We start from the raw sequence: 15,058 nt of genomic DNA on the forward strand, positions 1-15,058 counted from the left end.
GGATTTTCTATGACGGACAACTGGACATGTGAAATGTTTTTGATGCCGCACGTAATAATTGCTATTTTGGAATCAAGTGTCTTGATTAGGGCTTCAGACAATGTGATCCCAACAAGTATTTACCACTCTTTAGATTACAAGTTCATCCAATCTTGATGATTATTGAGTTTACGAGTATGGAGAGGTGTTTGATAATACTCAAAAGCAGAGGGATATTTTTCTAAAAATGGAGGAAGTCTTCAGTGAAGGTGTTAACCAAAGACACATTGTATATGGCACAGGTTATCTGATATATTTATAGGTTTCGGCTAAGCATGAGGCTATACTAAGCTATTTGCAAGTAGGTTTTTAAATTACATTTTACATTTCCAGCATGGAGATTTGCATACATTGGGTGTACTTCACTAAAGATATATTAAAATCCTATTTAAGAAATCATATGTAGATAATATTATTCTGCTTTTAAAATGTTTAAGTTGGGGACGTTAGGGCCCAAAAAAGTAAATGACTCGCTCAGGATTCTTTAACATGTTACCAATGATCTGAGGACCAGAACCTCAATTTTTAAGTAGATATTCCCTATAGTATGGGATACTATTTTTTTTTTTTTTATTTTACCCCTAGGGATATATAATGACACCAAGATTATCTGGGAATAAATTTAAGTCTACAGATATAACCAAGAGTAATCTTTGTTGTAACTTAATGGGTTAAAATTGAGGTCATGTGAATGAAGGTTTAGGACATCGGCTTTATGTAATTATTTCCTTTTCATTATAACATATGTTATGGACGATGGTGAGCAAAATGGCTACCATTAGTAAGATAGTTTGTGGGAACTATAACCCTCAGTCATGAAAAAAATAGCACTTATTACATATTGTGCTTAATTTGTGTTTGTGCATAATTTGTGTAAAGACTGTGTGGTATAAAGCTTCCTAGGAACTTTTTATTCATATAATGTAATGTCTTGGAGTTAGCCATTGTGGAAGTTTAAAAAGAGACCAAAACACAATGCAGACAAAGCATGGCCTAGCAACTAACAGTGAACACAATATACCAGTTAGCCTTTAAGTGGAAGCAATCCCTATAGAAGATGAGGAATTTGTAAATACATTGGTACAAATACCACTCAGATAACCAATGACAGCGATAAAAAACTAATTAAAAGCCCCATACGTCGACTATACTTGGAACTTGGTTGTCTTTTAAGAAATTGACCCATGACGTGGGAAGCCAAGGAAATCTGCCTTTGATGTGTTGCTTGAATTAAAAAAAAAATGAATCTGCCTTTTCTTTACTCAAAGAGCAAGCTCCTTGTGTGTCAGCACACAATTTCAAGTCTCTTTTGAGGAATTCTATTTCCTGCTCTCCATTTAAAATGGGGGAGGGGGGAAATAAAAATATTTTGCCTGTGACAGAATATGAAAGAAGTTCTCACCCTTAAAACCCGCAGCATTGGTTTTCCAGTCATTAGCGTTCAAATGTCCTGCACGGGAAGTCCTGACAATAACATGCTGCACGTCTCTCCAGGTCAGAAACGGACTGGGGAAAGACAAGGTAAGAATCATTGTACCAAAAAAAAAAAAAAGATGGGGGAAGCAGAGAGTCACAAGCAAATTAAAAAAGCAAAAGCAGAATGGCGAAGTACTAAAAACAAAGGGTCAGCGATTTGGGGTCGGGGTGGACAAATGCCGCTCTGGTTCTCAACGTGGAGAGGTGATGTTAGTCTGAGGGGGTAGAAAACGTAACCTTACATTTAGGAAGTAATGTGCTATTAGTTGTAACTCCATTTTTAACAGGGTGAGGATTTCCAGTTTTCCTCAACAAAATGGCTCCCAGGTCTGGCCTGGTCTTCCTTTACGTAAAAGCGTGCGTCGTCACCTGAAAATTACAGGAAACTAAAGCCAAAACTGAAGTCTTCAGGAACATTCCTCGTCCAGCAGAAGCTGGACAATGTGCAGATAAATCGATGTGTAATTTAACAAAGAAACTCAGCAATGTTTAGCATTCTGTACGTACGTACGAGATAAGCAAAAAGCCTCAAATGAACGAGTCCGTATTGTCAGTGTCCTCAAAGGAAGAGAACTGGGTGCAGAGCCCCAATCTGGGTCCCAAGACATAGCTATGGGAGTATTGGGTGTAGAGCCCAAAGCTGGGCCCCAAGACATAGCTATGGGAGTATCCTTAGCTCGCCATAGTGATTGTTATATTAAATTAATGGATACCTACTTCTTGTGATTGTTAGCACTGAAGGCATCAAGTCATTGAGCAGAGAAGGTCCTTTCATTGGAGAACCACAATACTACTCATAAACAAACAGAAAACAAATCCAAGTGCAAAGAGTGTGTGCAAAGAGCACCTCTCTTCTGGAAAGCATTGGACTCCATGCATGCATGAAATTCTAACCAAGACACCTATCCATGTCAACCTTGAAAGTCAGGTGTGACAATCTTTTACTCAACTGGGAAAAACAGCAGTTATCATGCAGGTTGGGTAGTTATTGTCTTTATTTCTCATCCTCCACCTTCATTTTAGAAGCATATTTTGCCAAGGATGGGTCAGAACATGGGAGGGGACAATGCTTTGAGGTGGGACGGGAGCATGTGGTGGTCCCTTTGGCCCCAGTATGCATGCCAGTGGACGCTGGCATCTCCCGGACAGAGGAAGAGCCTGGTGTCTTAATTCAAGCTACTTCAAGGATGGAGCTCCACACGGCTTCACTTTATACTACACGTTCTCATCACCCTTGCCACACACACATTTTTGAGAGTGGCCTCCTAACAAAGGGGCCCCATGATCAGATCCTGGCTTTTTCATTTTCTGCTTATGTGAAATTGACTTCTCAAGGTTTCAGTGTCCACATTTAGCATGTGGACGCTAACCGACTCTACTTCATGGTACTGGTTGAATCAAAGGGATGCCAAGAACCTAACCGGTTTCTGGTGCAAAATAAGCCATCAAGGGGTGGTAGTCAATACATTTTGCAAGGTTTTGAGCCACAGCTCTCATTTGGTGGCTTGCGCATGAAGGAGATGGGGAGAGGGAAGTACTATAGAGTTCTGATGCCTTTGTGCTGTGTCTTCAGATTAAAGATAAAACAGATAGTTACTGCCATTTTCAAAGTTTTCTGAGGGGGCAAGATTGGACATAGACGATTTTCCAAGGTTGCATGAACAAAATAATTACTAATCAAATTAAAACCTAACCTCATGGATTTTAAAAACAGAAGAACAATGAAAACCGATTTGTTTTGTTTTGTTTTGTTTTACACAACGCTTGCTAGGGACCAATTTGAGAGCCTGGTAAGGCAGGAAACTCTGGAGGAAGGGAGGGAAGGAAGTCACGTGAGGCGGCCCAGGAGGCAGAGAAATTTCAATTTTAAAACAAATAGCACCATGTGGCCCTTTGCTGACTGATACCGAATCCACCATGGGAGTTCAGTAAACCCATCGCACCACAGTCAAGAAAATTAGGAAAAGAGTCAAGGGATAATTCTGAACGATAGAGTCAACAGAAGATGTTTTTCTTGATCTGCCAGAGATATAATGCTAATCTTCTTCCAACTTTCCCAGTGTCGTTATTTGAGTGAGGGGCACACACAACAGATAAGCCCAGTCTGGCAAGACTTTCTAGTCACTTCTTTGTGGTACAGCATAATCCTCTCAAATGGATGCTGGCTTTGCTTTTTCCCCTGAGCAAACGGCAAGATACCTACAGGTGCACTTGGACTTGATCAGTGTGTCTAAGTCAACCCAGGGATTTTAAAATAACATTTACCACACAGCTAACACTTGCACATTTTAAATATTACTCTTTATGGGGGGAAAAATAGAATGACTTGAAACCAGATTACTATGTTACCATCACCAGGGCAGGATTCCTTTGGAAACATCGAGCACAAGGTTCTGACCATTGGGAGACCATTTCCCTAGTGACCCTTGGCACTAAAGATATAATAATGATGATGATGATGATGGTGATGATCAAGCCAGAACAGGGAACATTTATCTTGTGACTTAAGCAGCTGTATCCAGGCTGATTCAGAAAGCCTCTTGCATTCGATTTGGCCTGAAGACATAAGAGTTACTTGCTCTCATGCTGAGTTGTAAAAAGTAGTTCTTCTTGGAGTACTTGTAATTAGAAGGAAGGAATGAGCTTCAGGAAATTGAAACTATGCATGGAAAGAAGGAGACGTTCAGATAATTTTACTCTGGCATTTGATAATGTGCAGCTTTGGAAATCATTTAATTTCAAAATGTCCTGAACTTCACCAAAATAAAATGAGGAAGTTCATACGGGAAACCAATGGATTTTGCATCCGTGGTGTTGCTACCCATGGGAGGGGAACTAATTAGCTCAGGAAATAGCCATAGGTTAATTTGCTAGTATCTGGAGAAGACTTGGATTTACAGAGACATCTGATTCACATTTGGGGACTTATTTGGATTTATGGTCTCAGCGATGTTGCAGACATGAAGATGTCGGACTATGAAACTTCTGGAATGCCACACACAGATTGAAAGAGAAAAGAAGGCAGCATGCCCTGTGCTGGTTAACGTCCAGTCCACGGCCCTAAAAGTAAGACCCCCCCATCCCTGAAACTTACCCCTCCTGCCAATTACCCGGAACCCACACACAAAACCCCTCTCGCCTCCAAGAACAGAAGATGAAACACCAAGAGCTTCGGGGCAAAGGATAATCAAGAGACCTAACTGACCTGGAAGAAAAGAGCAGTTTCCCTCCCTTCTGGGCCTGGGGATCACAAACCTCATAAAAAGCCACAAGGATTTAGGTCACATTTACTCCTTAGGTTTCTTCCTGGAATGATGAGCCATAACCTTTAAACGACAATATGCAGTAAAAGGTAACATTTCCAAATCCCTGCAAAATGTGGCTAGCTACCTATGAGCTTTCAAGGCAAGAAAACATACATGATTTTCTGGGGAGTTGTATATATGGAATCTTTTCCTGTTAGGAACTTTCACATCGTTTAAGGACCTCGAATTACTAAGCAACATTAAAAGAGCACTTGGCTATGGCCAGGTACTGCATGTTAAATATGATTGACTGATTGATTGATTGAGTGATTGATTTATGAGAGAAGGAAAGGGAAAGGAAGAGAGGGGGAGGGGCAGAGGGAGATAGGGAGTATCTTTAAAGAATTTTTTTTTAAACATTTATTTATTTTTGAGAGACTGAAAGAGAGTGAGCAGAGGAGGGCAGAGAGAGAGGGAGACAGAGAGAGAGAGGGAGGCACAGAATCCAAAGCAGGCTCCAGGCTCTGAGCTCACAGAGCCCGACGCGGGGCTCAAACTCATGAACCACGAGACCATGACCTGAGCCTAAGTCGGCCGCTTAACCGACTGAGCCACCCAGGTGTCCCAGAGAGAGAATATCTTAAGCAGGCTCCACGATTAGTGTGAAATCATGACCTGAGCTGAAATCAAGAGTTGGAGGCTCAACCGCTGAGCCACCCAGGTGCCCCTGGACATGCATTATTACTGTGTAATCTTAAACATCTTATGAACAGAGGTGATATTTTTATTCCCATTTCACAGAGGACAAAACTGAGACTCAGAGTTTCACAAGTAACTCTAGTACATGCAGGGAATTAGTGGCAGAATGACAATTCAAACGAGCTGCACCGGGCTGGCTGTGGACCCTATGCCATCATTACTACTTAACACCATCTCCAGAAGGACCCACATATCTGGAATGGGCGGATGCATGGTGGTGTGTCCGGTAGCTCTCTGACAATTGGATCCGGAAGCAAAGTGTAGCATGTCGTGTTCTCGTGGTCACACTATTTTCCTCTCAATATTCTCTCTCTCAACTCAGGTGGCTGATTTTTTGTTTACCACAGAATTCAGGAGATTCTCCAATCTTAATTGGGTTTTAGGTTCCAAAGGCTTAGCCTGGGCATACTCCATCAAAGGTAAATAGAAAGATATCAAACTGGGAAATAGATTATTTTTATAATGTAATATTATATGCTCGTACTGTAGATCAGAGCGTTATATTGTTTAACATTATGGTCATGAACTTGTGACCCTGCTGGACATGCTCTCACTTGAATGGGGTTTATAGTTTGGTCAGGTAACACTTTTCCAGTCCGGGTACTGCATCTGAACCCTATCACAAACACTTCGAGTTTCTAGCGGCAAAAACGGGATAATTAACGACACTATCACTACCTGGTATTTGTATTCTGTTTTTGTTCTGAACGGTTCCAAGTGTTTCAATGGCCTCAAGAGCAGGTTTAGAAAGAGGAAGACTGGGGTACCTGGGGGGGCTTAGTCGGTGAAGTGTTCCACTTTGGCTTTGGCTCGAGTTATGATCTCATGGTTTGTGAGCTCAAGCCCTGCATCGGGCTGTGTGCTGACAGCTCAGAGCCTGGAGCCTACTTTGCATTCCATGTCTCCCTCTCTCCCTGCCCCTCTCGGACTTGCACTCTGTCTCTCAAAAAATAAATGAAAAAAAAAAATGATTTTTAAAAAAGAAGTAGGATGTATCCTGAGAAAGACATTTTTTCTAGTGCTTCTTGTTGGACTCCTAAAATCTCCTGCTGGTATTTAAAGTAAAAAAATCAAAACAAGAGTTTTCTTGGCTATTTCTGCACATGTGAATGTTCAACATCGATCTGTACTTGGAAACAAGTACAAGGACCTTGAATCTTGAATAAATGACTCACCTGCATTTATTAAAAAGAAAAACGGGGCGCCTGGGTGGTTCATTTGGTTAAGCATCCAACTTCCAATCAGGTCATGATCTCCTGCTTTGTGAGTTCGAGCCCTGTGTGGGGCCCTGTGTTGACAGCTCAGAGCCTGGAGACTGCTTCAGATTGTGTTTCCTTCTCTCTCTGCCCCTTTCCCGCTCACCTTTGTGTGTGTGTGTGTGTGTGTGTCACAAGAATAAACATTAAAAGAGAGAAAAAGAAGTAGCCTTCCCTTCAACCCCTCAGATAGATCGATCATCACACGCAACAGGTAACAGGGACAAGATATACACATCTTGATAGAGAAAGAGAATTGATCCACAAGAGACACAACAGCAAATCCAGTTAATGAAAGCTGTTTCCTAACCGGGCAATCTCTTTTACATACAAGAGTGATTCTGCCTCATATAATGATGAGCAATTGCATGAACCAGTCCTATGGGGAAACTACGTGACCCATCAGCGATCATCCAGTTGCAGAGTCAACAAAATATCCAACACAAAACCAATCTCCTTTTATGATCCTTAAGACTTTGTGAAATAGAAATGGGAACAAGTAGCCAGAAAATTCATGTCATCGCACTGATGCTAAATCAGTCAGTGATTATGGGAGGAGATTCCTGGAGAGCTGGAACAACAAAGACGAGAAAGAACAGGTCTAGAACCTGCCGAGATGGTCAAACCATTATTCTGACTGTATCCAGTGCAGACCGATGGTGACTCGAGAATAAAATACTGACCACCCAACAAAAGAAACCGATCTTCTTTCGTCACGTAATGAAGCTATCAAAAGGATCATCAGAGTGTCAGCCCTGCCGCAAATAGGAGGATATATTGCTCATGGGAGTGTGTTTGGTGTGTTCTGTTGTGTGCTCTACAGTAATCCCAAAGTTCCGGGCCCAAAATTGGGCATACTAATAGAAAACACAGTTAATTACGCCTCCAGGTTTGGAAATGTGACTTGTACCGGCATCATCTAGACACCTACTTATGAGCCATCCACACCTGAACCAAAGCAGCAAAGATAAAGAAGAAGATTGGTTCAGGACCACCCATGCCGAATTTCTATTATATTCTCTTGTACATACCACTCACTGATGAACTGAGTTGAGTATAATAAACCAAAAGCACAGAAATTGGGTCTCTAAACACACTGATGAGAAGATAGCCCCTAATTTACCAAGAGAAATTCTGCCATTGAAACTGACGTGTCTTCTTGCCTTTATAAATCTTGGCTTCTCAGCAGACTTTGTCATTATACCCAAAACACATCAGTTAAGTTTTGTGCAGCTTTACAAACAAATGGCATTTCATCCATAAGCTCAATAATCATTTCCTTGAAACACTTTGCTACATAAACTCTTTGGGAATACAATTTGATCAATGGTCAGACAAAGGTACACTAACCAAGAGATCTCATGCATTGAAATCAATTCACCATAATGATACTTTGTACAAGTTCTCCCTATACCCTCCATTCCCTCCAACATTATTACCCAGAGACTGTAAATTCTGGCCATTCTAAAGGCCTCTCTCTCTTCACGTACCTGGCAACCTGGAATCTAAGCCTGATCTTCATTTTTTGTTCCCAAGTTCTGCCATCTTTTGAAGTAGACAAGATATGACAGTAGAAGAGTTTCCTACCTATGCTTATCCCAGACAAGCTGTGAGACACCCACGTCTGGGAAGGAAGCTGGAGGACATTGCTCACTTCTCCCTTTCCGCTAATTCTGCAGGCTGTCCTGCACTCAGGGTGAATAAATACGAGGTTCTAAGTGAACCGGCTTAGTCTGGCAGGAAGACACCTCTATCCCCGTTATTTTTATTTCTAATTTAAATTTATTCTCAAAAATAATAATAAACGTAGCTGCTTAATCCCATGAGCATGATGAAGGTATGCTTCATGGTCGGGAAGCCGTACATAAATCATGACCCGCTATCTAATACTTCTGCAACACCAGACAATTATTGCACCTCTCCGGGACTTCGTTTTCTCAGTCAAAATGTGGACATGGTAATACACACTCTGGAGGGTGGTTGCAAGAAATCAAGGTGACAAACACAGAGTGCCTGGCACAAGACAGACTCCCAGAGACAGCAGTCATTATGATTTATTGAGACGCACAACCTATCATCCCAAGACAATCCAGAAGGACAGCTTGGAGTCTATACTAGCATTTGATGAGTCTCCAATTAATTAAGCGCTTTTCCTCTATGCCTAAATTTCAACTGTATGTTTTTTAGTTCCTGTAACAAATGAGCAAACTAGCATTTTCAACACATTGGTACGCACTTTGTGAAATAATCATACCACTAAGATCTGTCAAAGGGATCTGGTTTTTTTTTTAATGTTTTTTATTTATTTCTGAGAGAGAGAGAGAGAGAGACAGCGTGAGCAGGGGAGGGTCAGAGAGAGAGACACACACACAGAATCTGAAACAGCCTCCAGGCTCTGAGCTGGCAGTACAGAGCCCGATGCGGGGCTTGAACCCACAAACTGTGAGATCATGACCTGTGACGAAGTCGGATGCTTAACCAACTGAGCCACCCAGGCGCCCCCAAAGGGATCTGGTTTTAACAAGCCAATGACAGAGGCAACAAGCTGATGGGTTGGAGAAACAAGAGCTTAGACCCACTGCGATTGTAACAAATCCTCTCTCTCTATTTGTGGGAACATTTTCCCTCTTGACAGGTAGCCGCTGATGGGACATAGAGGAAGATGAAATGTTTTCTGGGTTGATGCTGGAGTTGCCACATGGTACCAAACATTAGAACGAAGACGGAGAACACACTTATTCAGTTAAATGAACTGCCGGATGGCAGTGTTTTTGAAACTCTTCTCCCAGAGTTCAGCGATCTGCAGGGTTTTCACCTCAAAAGCCAGCAGCTGAACCCTTGGACAGGCAGCAAAAATACTTGGCTGCAGCTCTGTTATTACTATGATTGTAAACTACAGCATTTTCTCTCATTTCTTCCCTGTTGAATACAAAGAATTCAAGTGATGCTTCTCTACATGCTTATCAAAGAAGTGTATTTTTAAACTGGGATTTTCAAGGTTCACCTTTGTTTAAACTTCAGTGAAAATCAGTAAGCATTTGAGATTCTCGAATTTCAAGTAAATGTTATTCTATTCTAGAAACTTCTGGCTTATTATGTCAAGTCCTAGCAGTCTTTCTAATTACTAGCCGTCAATGATAACAACGAATATTTTTAAAAAGCCTTATACACTGTGCGCGTGCGCATGCACGCACACACACACACACACACACACCAAGGGAAAGATCAACTAAGATTAACAGAAATCTAGAACAAATAAGTAAGGACACAGAAGCAGAGAGAATGCCACAATCCTGCTCAGGATCACGTGATTAGCGAGAGCTGAACCTGGCCACATGTGGGCTGACTCCGGAGCCTGGCTCTGGTCCATTCCACCGCTGCTGTCTTTTACTGGCGCGGGGTCAGGAGAGGAAGAGCCAGGACCAGTGCGTGTAGGGACTGGCTGGCGAACCTTTGGTTTCGACCGAAGGGTTAATTAATGATCCTCTCCTCACCTAGCATTCCTCACGCCAGGATCTCGGAATGGATCAAAGGGTTTTATCTATCATCTGATCCTTCAAGGCAAAGTTTGAGTAGGTCTGTGCTTAGGTGCTAGGCAGGGGAGGGGCAGCATCACACCTTTTCTGAGGCCTGAATCGAGAATACTCTCACTGAGAATGATTTAAAAAAAAAAAGGAAAAAATAGGAACATAAGAAGACAGAAAGGAAGGAAAAAGAACAAGGAAAGGAAACCTGAGAGGGAAGTGCAAGGGAAATGAAGAAAAGAGAAGAAAAGAGAGAAAAGGACAGAGAGGAAAAAGAATATGGAGCCTGTGGAAAAGACAGTGAACAGAAAGAGAGCACATCGATAAACAAGGCAAGCTGAGATGCCAGAAGAGAAGCTGGGAGAAAGACCACAAGCAGCAGAAAGTGGTGTTAGCAGAAGGCAAGTCTGCATTAGCGGGAGTCCATCGATATGGATATGGATATGGTGGAACTGGTGTCGTGGGAAATTAAGTTAATCAGGTCCAATACAAATGTGAGAACTTCCCACCATTTAAAAAAATTGTTTTAACATTTTTATTTATTATTTTTGAAAGACAGAGGGAGACAGAGCATGTGCAGGGGAGGGTCAGAGAGAGAGGGAGACACAGAATCAGAAGCAGGCTCCAGGCTCTGAGCTGTCAGCACAGAGCCCGACGCGGGGCTTGAACCTCCAACCTTGAGATCATGACCTGAGCGGAAGTCAGAGGCTTACCTGACTGAGCCGCCCAGGTGCGGCCCCCACAGCTAATTTGTTTGTTTGTTTGTTATAAGGAAAATCAGGAAGAGATGATGAGGAAAGACAAGGTGACAGACCTGGAGGCCAGGAAACAGAAACTCACTTCAAGATAGCAGCTCCGTCTGTCCCTGAGGACCGACATGTACCGAGTCTTTACGATTTACTTACCAGATTTCTACCGGTGCTTTACGGTACATTTCTTCACATCATGCATGCGAAACAACCCATCAGGGGGACAATGTTATTATTCCCTTTTTCCCGATGTGGAAACAAAGCTTAGAAAGGTTACATCTCTTTCCTAACAATCATGTAACGAACACAAGAATAGGGCTTTGCATCCAGGCCTCTCAGACTCCAGGGCTCAAGCTTGGAAGCCCACGATAGGCTGTGTTAGTCATCACAATCCCACTTGATTAAAACGCCCAAGGTAGACTTGAAAGACTCAGACTGTTTCAGGGAATACTAAGGACAGCATCCCCTATGCCCTTCCTGATGTGTATGTGTGTATGTAATATATATATAAAATTTCAAACACAGATAATACCTTAAAAGCTACTATTTATGACTTAAAACAAAAGAGAGTTTCTGCCTCGAGTCTCTCTGCAAAGTTAATTTCAGGAGATAATGAAAGGACATTTAGAACTGCTCACGGGAGGGGCACCTGCGTGGCTCAGTCAGTGAAGCTTCCGACTCTTGACTTCGGCTCAGGTCATGATCTCAGGGTTCGAGCCCTGAAGTCTCATGTCAGACTCTGCATTGACGGTGTGAAGTCTGCTTGCGATTCTCTCTCTCTTTCTGCCCCTCCACCACTGGTGTGCGGTCTCTCTCAAAATAAATAAATAAACTAAAACAAAAACCAAAAACCAAACCCAAAACACTGAAAGGAAACAAGCCCAAGAATTGTATACTAAGCCCCTGTCCTTGATGAGTCAATGCAGAAGATCCACATTCCTAGGAGAGACAAAAAAAGACTAACCTACCTCTCTACAAGCACACGCTCTGCAAACCAAACTAAGCGAAGTGCTTGAAGATCTATTTCAGCTGATGAATAAAGAGGTCAAAATTTAAAACCCTAGGATGTGTAGTTGTTATGAATGAACTGCTGATGGCTCCAAAATAAAACAAACACAGAGGGAAGACTTAATATGTCTTTTAACACAATTCTTTGGAAAAGTAAAGAAAAATAACAGCGAGAAATAAATTAACTACTGTTGTAGCTTATGATATTAAACATGAAGAAATAAGCATAGGTGGGAACACCAAATAAATGTAGGGCAAGTTCCCACAGCGAGGAGTCAAGAGGGAGAACTCCCCTATTGCAAGATATGTTTATTTTTAAAGATCAGCTTTATTTAAAAATAGTATTTTTAAACTACCAAAATTATTTTAAGATCATTCTTCCCTAAAAAGAAATAAAATACAGAAACTAAAAATGAAAGAAAGGGCAGAGATTTTTCCACAACACACACACACATAAATGTCTGGATGGCAACATTAGTTGCAGGCAATATAACATTTGAGACCTAGAAACACTGAATAGCACAAGGAAGTACAATTCACCTGAAAGATAAGGTACCATCATAAATATCTAACAGCGTGAAATGCTACCATTGAAACGTGGGGATCAAAGACTGTACAAAAAAGTTACTGAGGGACCCACACTACTATGGAGGTAATTCAATCCACTTATTTCAGTAGAAGGACTATAAAGGATTTGTTTACAGAATGGATATAATTTAATCATATTAAAACATGTCTCCTACAAAGAGTAATTTCTTTTTCTTAAGAATTCATGGGGATCAACTACAGAATTTTTTTTTAATGCTTTATTTATTTCTAGGAGAGAGAGAGAGAGAGACAGCGTGAGCATGGGAGGGTCAGAGAGAGAGGGAGTCATAGACTGAAACAGGCTCCAGGCTCTGAGCTGGCAGTCAGCACAGAGCCCGACGCGGGGCTCGAACCCATGAACCACGAGATCATGACCTAAGCAAAAGTCGGACGCTTAACTGACTAAGCCACCCAGGCGCCCCATATCAACTACAGAATTTTGAAAGGAAAGTTGCAGACATACCAAGCCAAAGGGAAATCTCAACTGCTCGAAGGAAAAACAATACCTCACAGACCAGAGCGTGGTTGGTTATCTAACCTCATTATCTGACCACAGCACAGTGGAAACAAAGGTCAACAACAAATCCATAGAAACAAAATTTATTAAAACACTTAAAAGTATTACTCTCAATTGTCGTTCTATCAAAGCAGCAGCCCAAACATCATTAAGAAATAATGGCAGTCAGCCAAAAGTGTGTTCAGAGGTAAATGTACAGCTTAAAAAAAATCATACTAATGTAAAGGGAAAAATAGGTGAACCATGATTCAACCAATAAGATAAATAAAAGTGATCTGAAGGAAGGCAGGAAAGATATTAATGTGATTAAGAAAAAAAAGACAAAGGAAAAACAGCATGAATCCAAGAATGAGCCTTTTGAAAAACAAGAATGGCAACAAAACATCTAACAAAGAAGATAACATATAATATATATCTTATATTAATCTCAGATATATTAAAATAATTATATGATGCTATATATGCCATAAAATATGCAATTGTATTACACTTATATATAGAACTACATGTAATCATTGGTTAATAAATTTGAAAATCTTATGAAATGGACATGGTTCTGGGGAATATAGATGCAAAAAATTAAAAGTGAAAATTTTATCAAAGACATATTTCTCACAAAGGCTTTAGGGACCAATTGTTTCCTTCAAACTTGTAGTAACAGTGATCACAAGTGTCTCCAGGGAAAAGAAAAGATACAAAATTTCACAATTTATTTTGTGAATTTAATATCACTTGATTTAAAAAAGAAAAAAAGAGAAACTGGCAGAGATAGAGGCATATAGAGGAGAGAGAGAAAGAGTATACATACGTCAAACCAATCTGGGTTGAGAAGCCTAACTCTTCATTTACAACCCATGCTACCATATATTTGAGGGGTAAATGGGGAAAAAAAAGAAAGAATACTTTAAAAGATTCTCTTTATACTCCATAAGAGCACAATTAATATTCACCAGCTGCTGTCACAATATAGAACACACCTACACACAATCTATTCAGTAAAAGAAACTGTAAATCTCACTCAGGAAAATAAACACAAAGGCATATATGAAATATCCTAATACTAAACCAACAGCATACTAAAGAACCAAATTTCATTCATAATATAAGCAGAAATAACATTTAAAATTCTATTAGTCTAATAAATCACATAAATAATTCTAATATGAGAAACTAGATACTAAAAATCCCAATGGAGAAAATGCGCAAGGTCCATTATTATTTTTTACATTTTATTTATTTTTGAGAGAGCACAAGTGGGGAAAGGGCAGAGAGAGAGGGAGACACAGAATCCCAGGCAGGCTCCAGGCTCTGAGCTGTCAGCACAGAGCCCGATGTGGGGCTCGAACTCACAAGCTGTGAGATTGTGACCTGAGCCGGAGTCGGACACTTAACTGACAGAGCCACCCAGGCGCCCCACCAGATTCTATTTTCAACAAAACTTGTGTAAAACCAAAACTGCTTCACAGCCACAGGAATAAAAGCAGACACAGAAGTTAAAAAAAAAAAAAAAAAGAATCCATAGAAAATCTGGACCTAGACATGAAAGCTTACTGTCATTGTTGGTACTTAATATTTTAATTGTTAGCTAATATAATAGAAATACTATTTATGATTATATCAGCTTCTGTATTTGTAATACTTTCCATATGCCCCAATTTATAGAATCCTGGCAACAATCTGGTGATCCTGAGTTATTACCCCAACTTTCAGATGAAGAAACTGAAATTTAACAAGGTTAAGAAACACAATTTTCCCTTGTTCGAGGCTGCTCAGGAAGTAATTGGGTAGAGGCAGGATTGGAATTGAAGTCAGCCTGACTCCAAAACCTGAACTCATAATGACCGGTTTGGGGATAATAAAAGCAGAGAAAAAACTCAAATGAACAGAGATAAGTATT

General features: G+C 40.7%; 1 protein-coding gene across 4 annotated transcripts in view; it reads right to left on the minus strand.

Annotated features, from left to right (window-relative positions):
* The window catches only part of PCSK5 (proprotein convertase subtilisin/kexin type 5), a 462,552-nt gene that overhangs the window by 224,598 nt on the left and 222,896 nt on the right, over positions 1-15,058 (minus strand). For all 4 annotated transcript variants that reach the window (XM_077759370.1, XM_077759369.1, XM_077759368.1 and 1 more), the window contains exon 10: positions 1,442-1,545. In XM_077759370.1, the coding sequence (XP_077615496.1) occupies positions 1,442-1,545 (104 nt within the window). The remainder of the gene's footprint in view (positions 1-1,441; positions 1,546-15,058) is intronic.

Source organism: Crocuta crocuta, unplaced genomic scaffold (assembly GCF_008692635.1).
Source record: "Crocuta crocuta isolate KB4526 unplaced genomic scaffold, BGI_CrCroc_1.0 scaffold41, whole genome shotgun sequence".
NCBI lineage: Eukaryota > Metazoa > Chordata > Mammalia > Carnivora > Hyaenidae > Crocuta > Crocuta crocuta.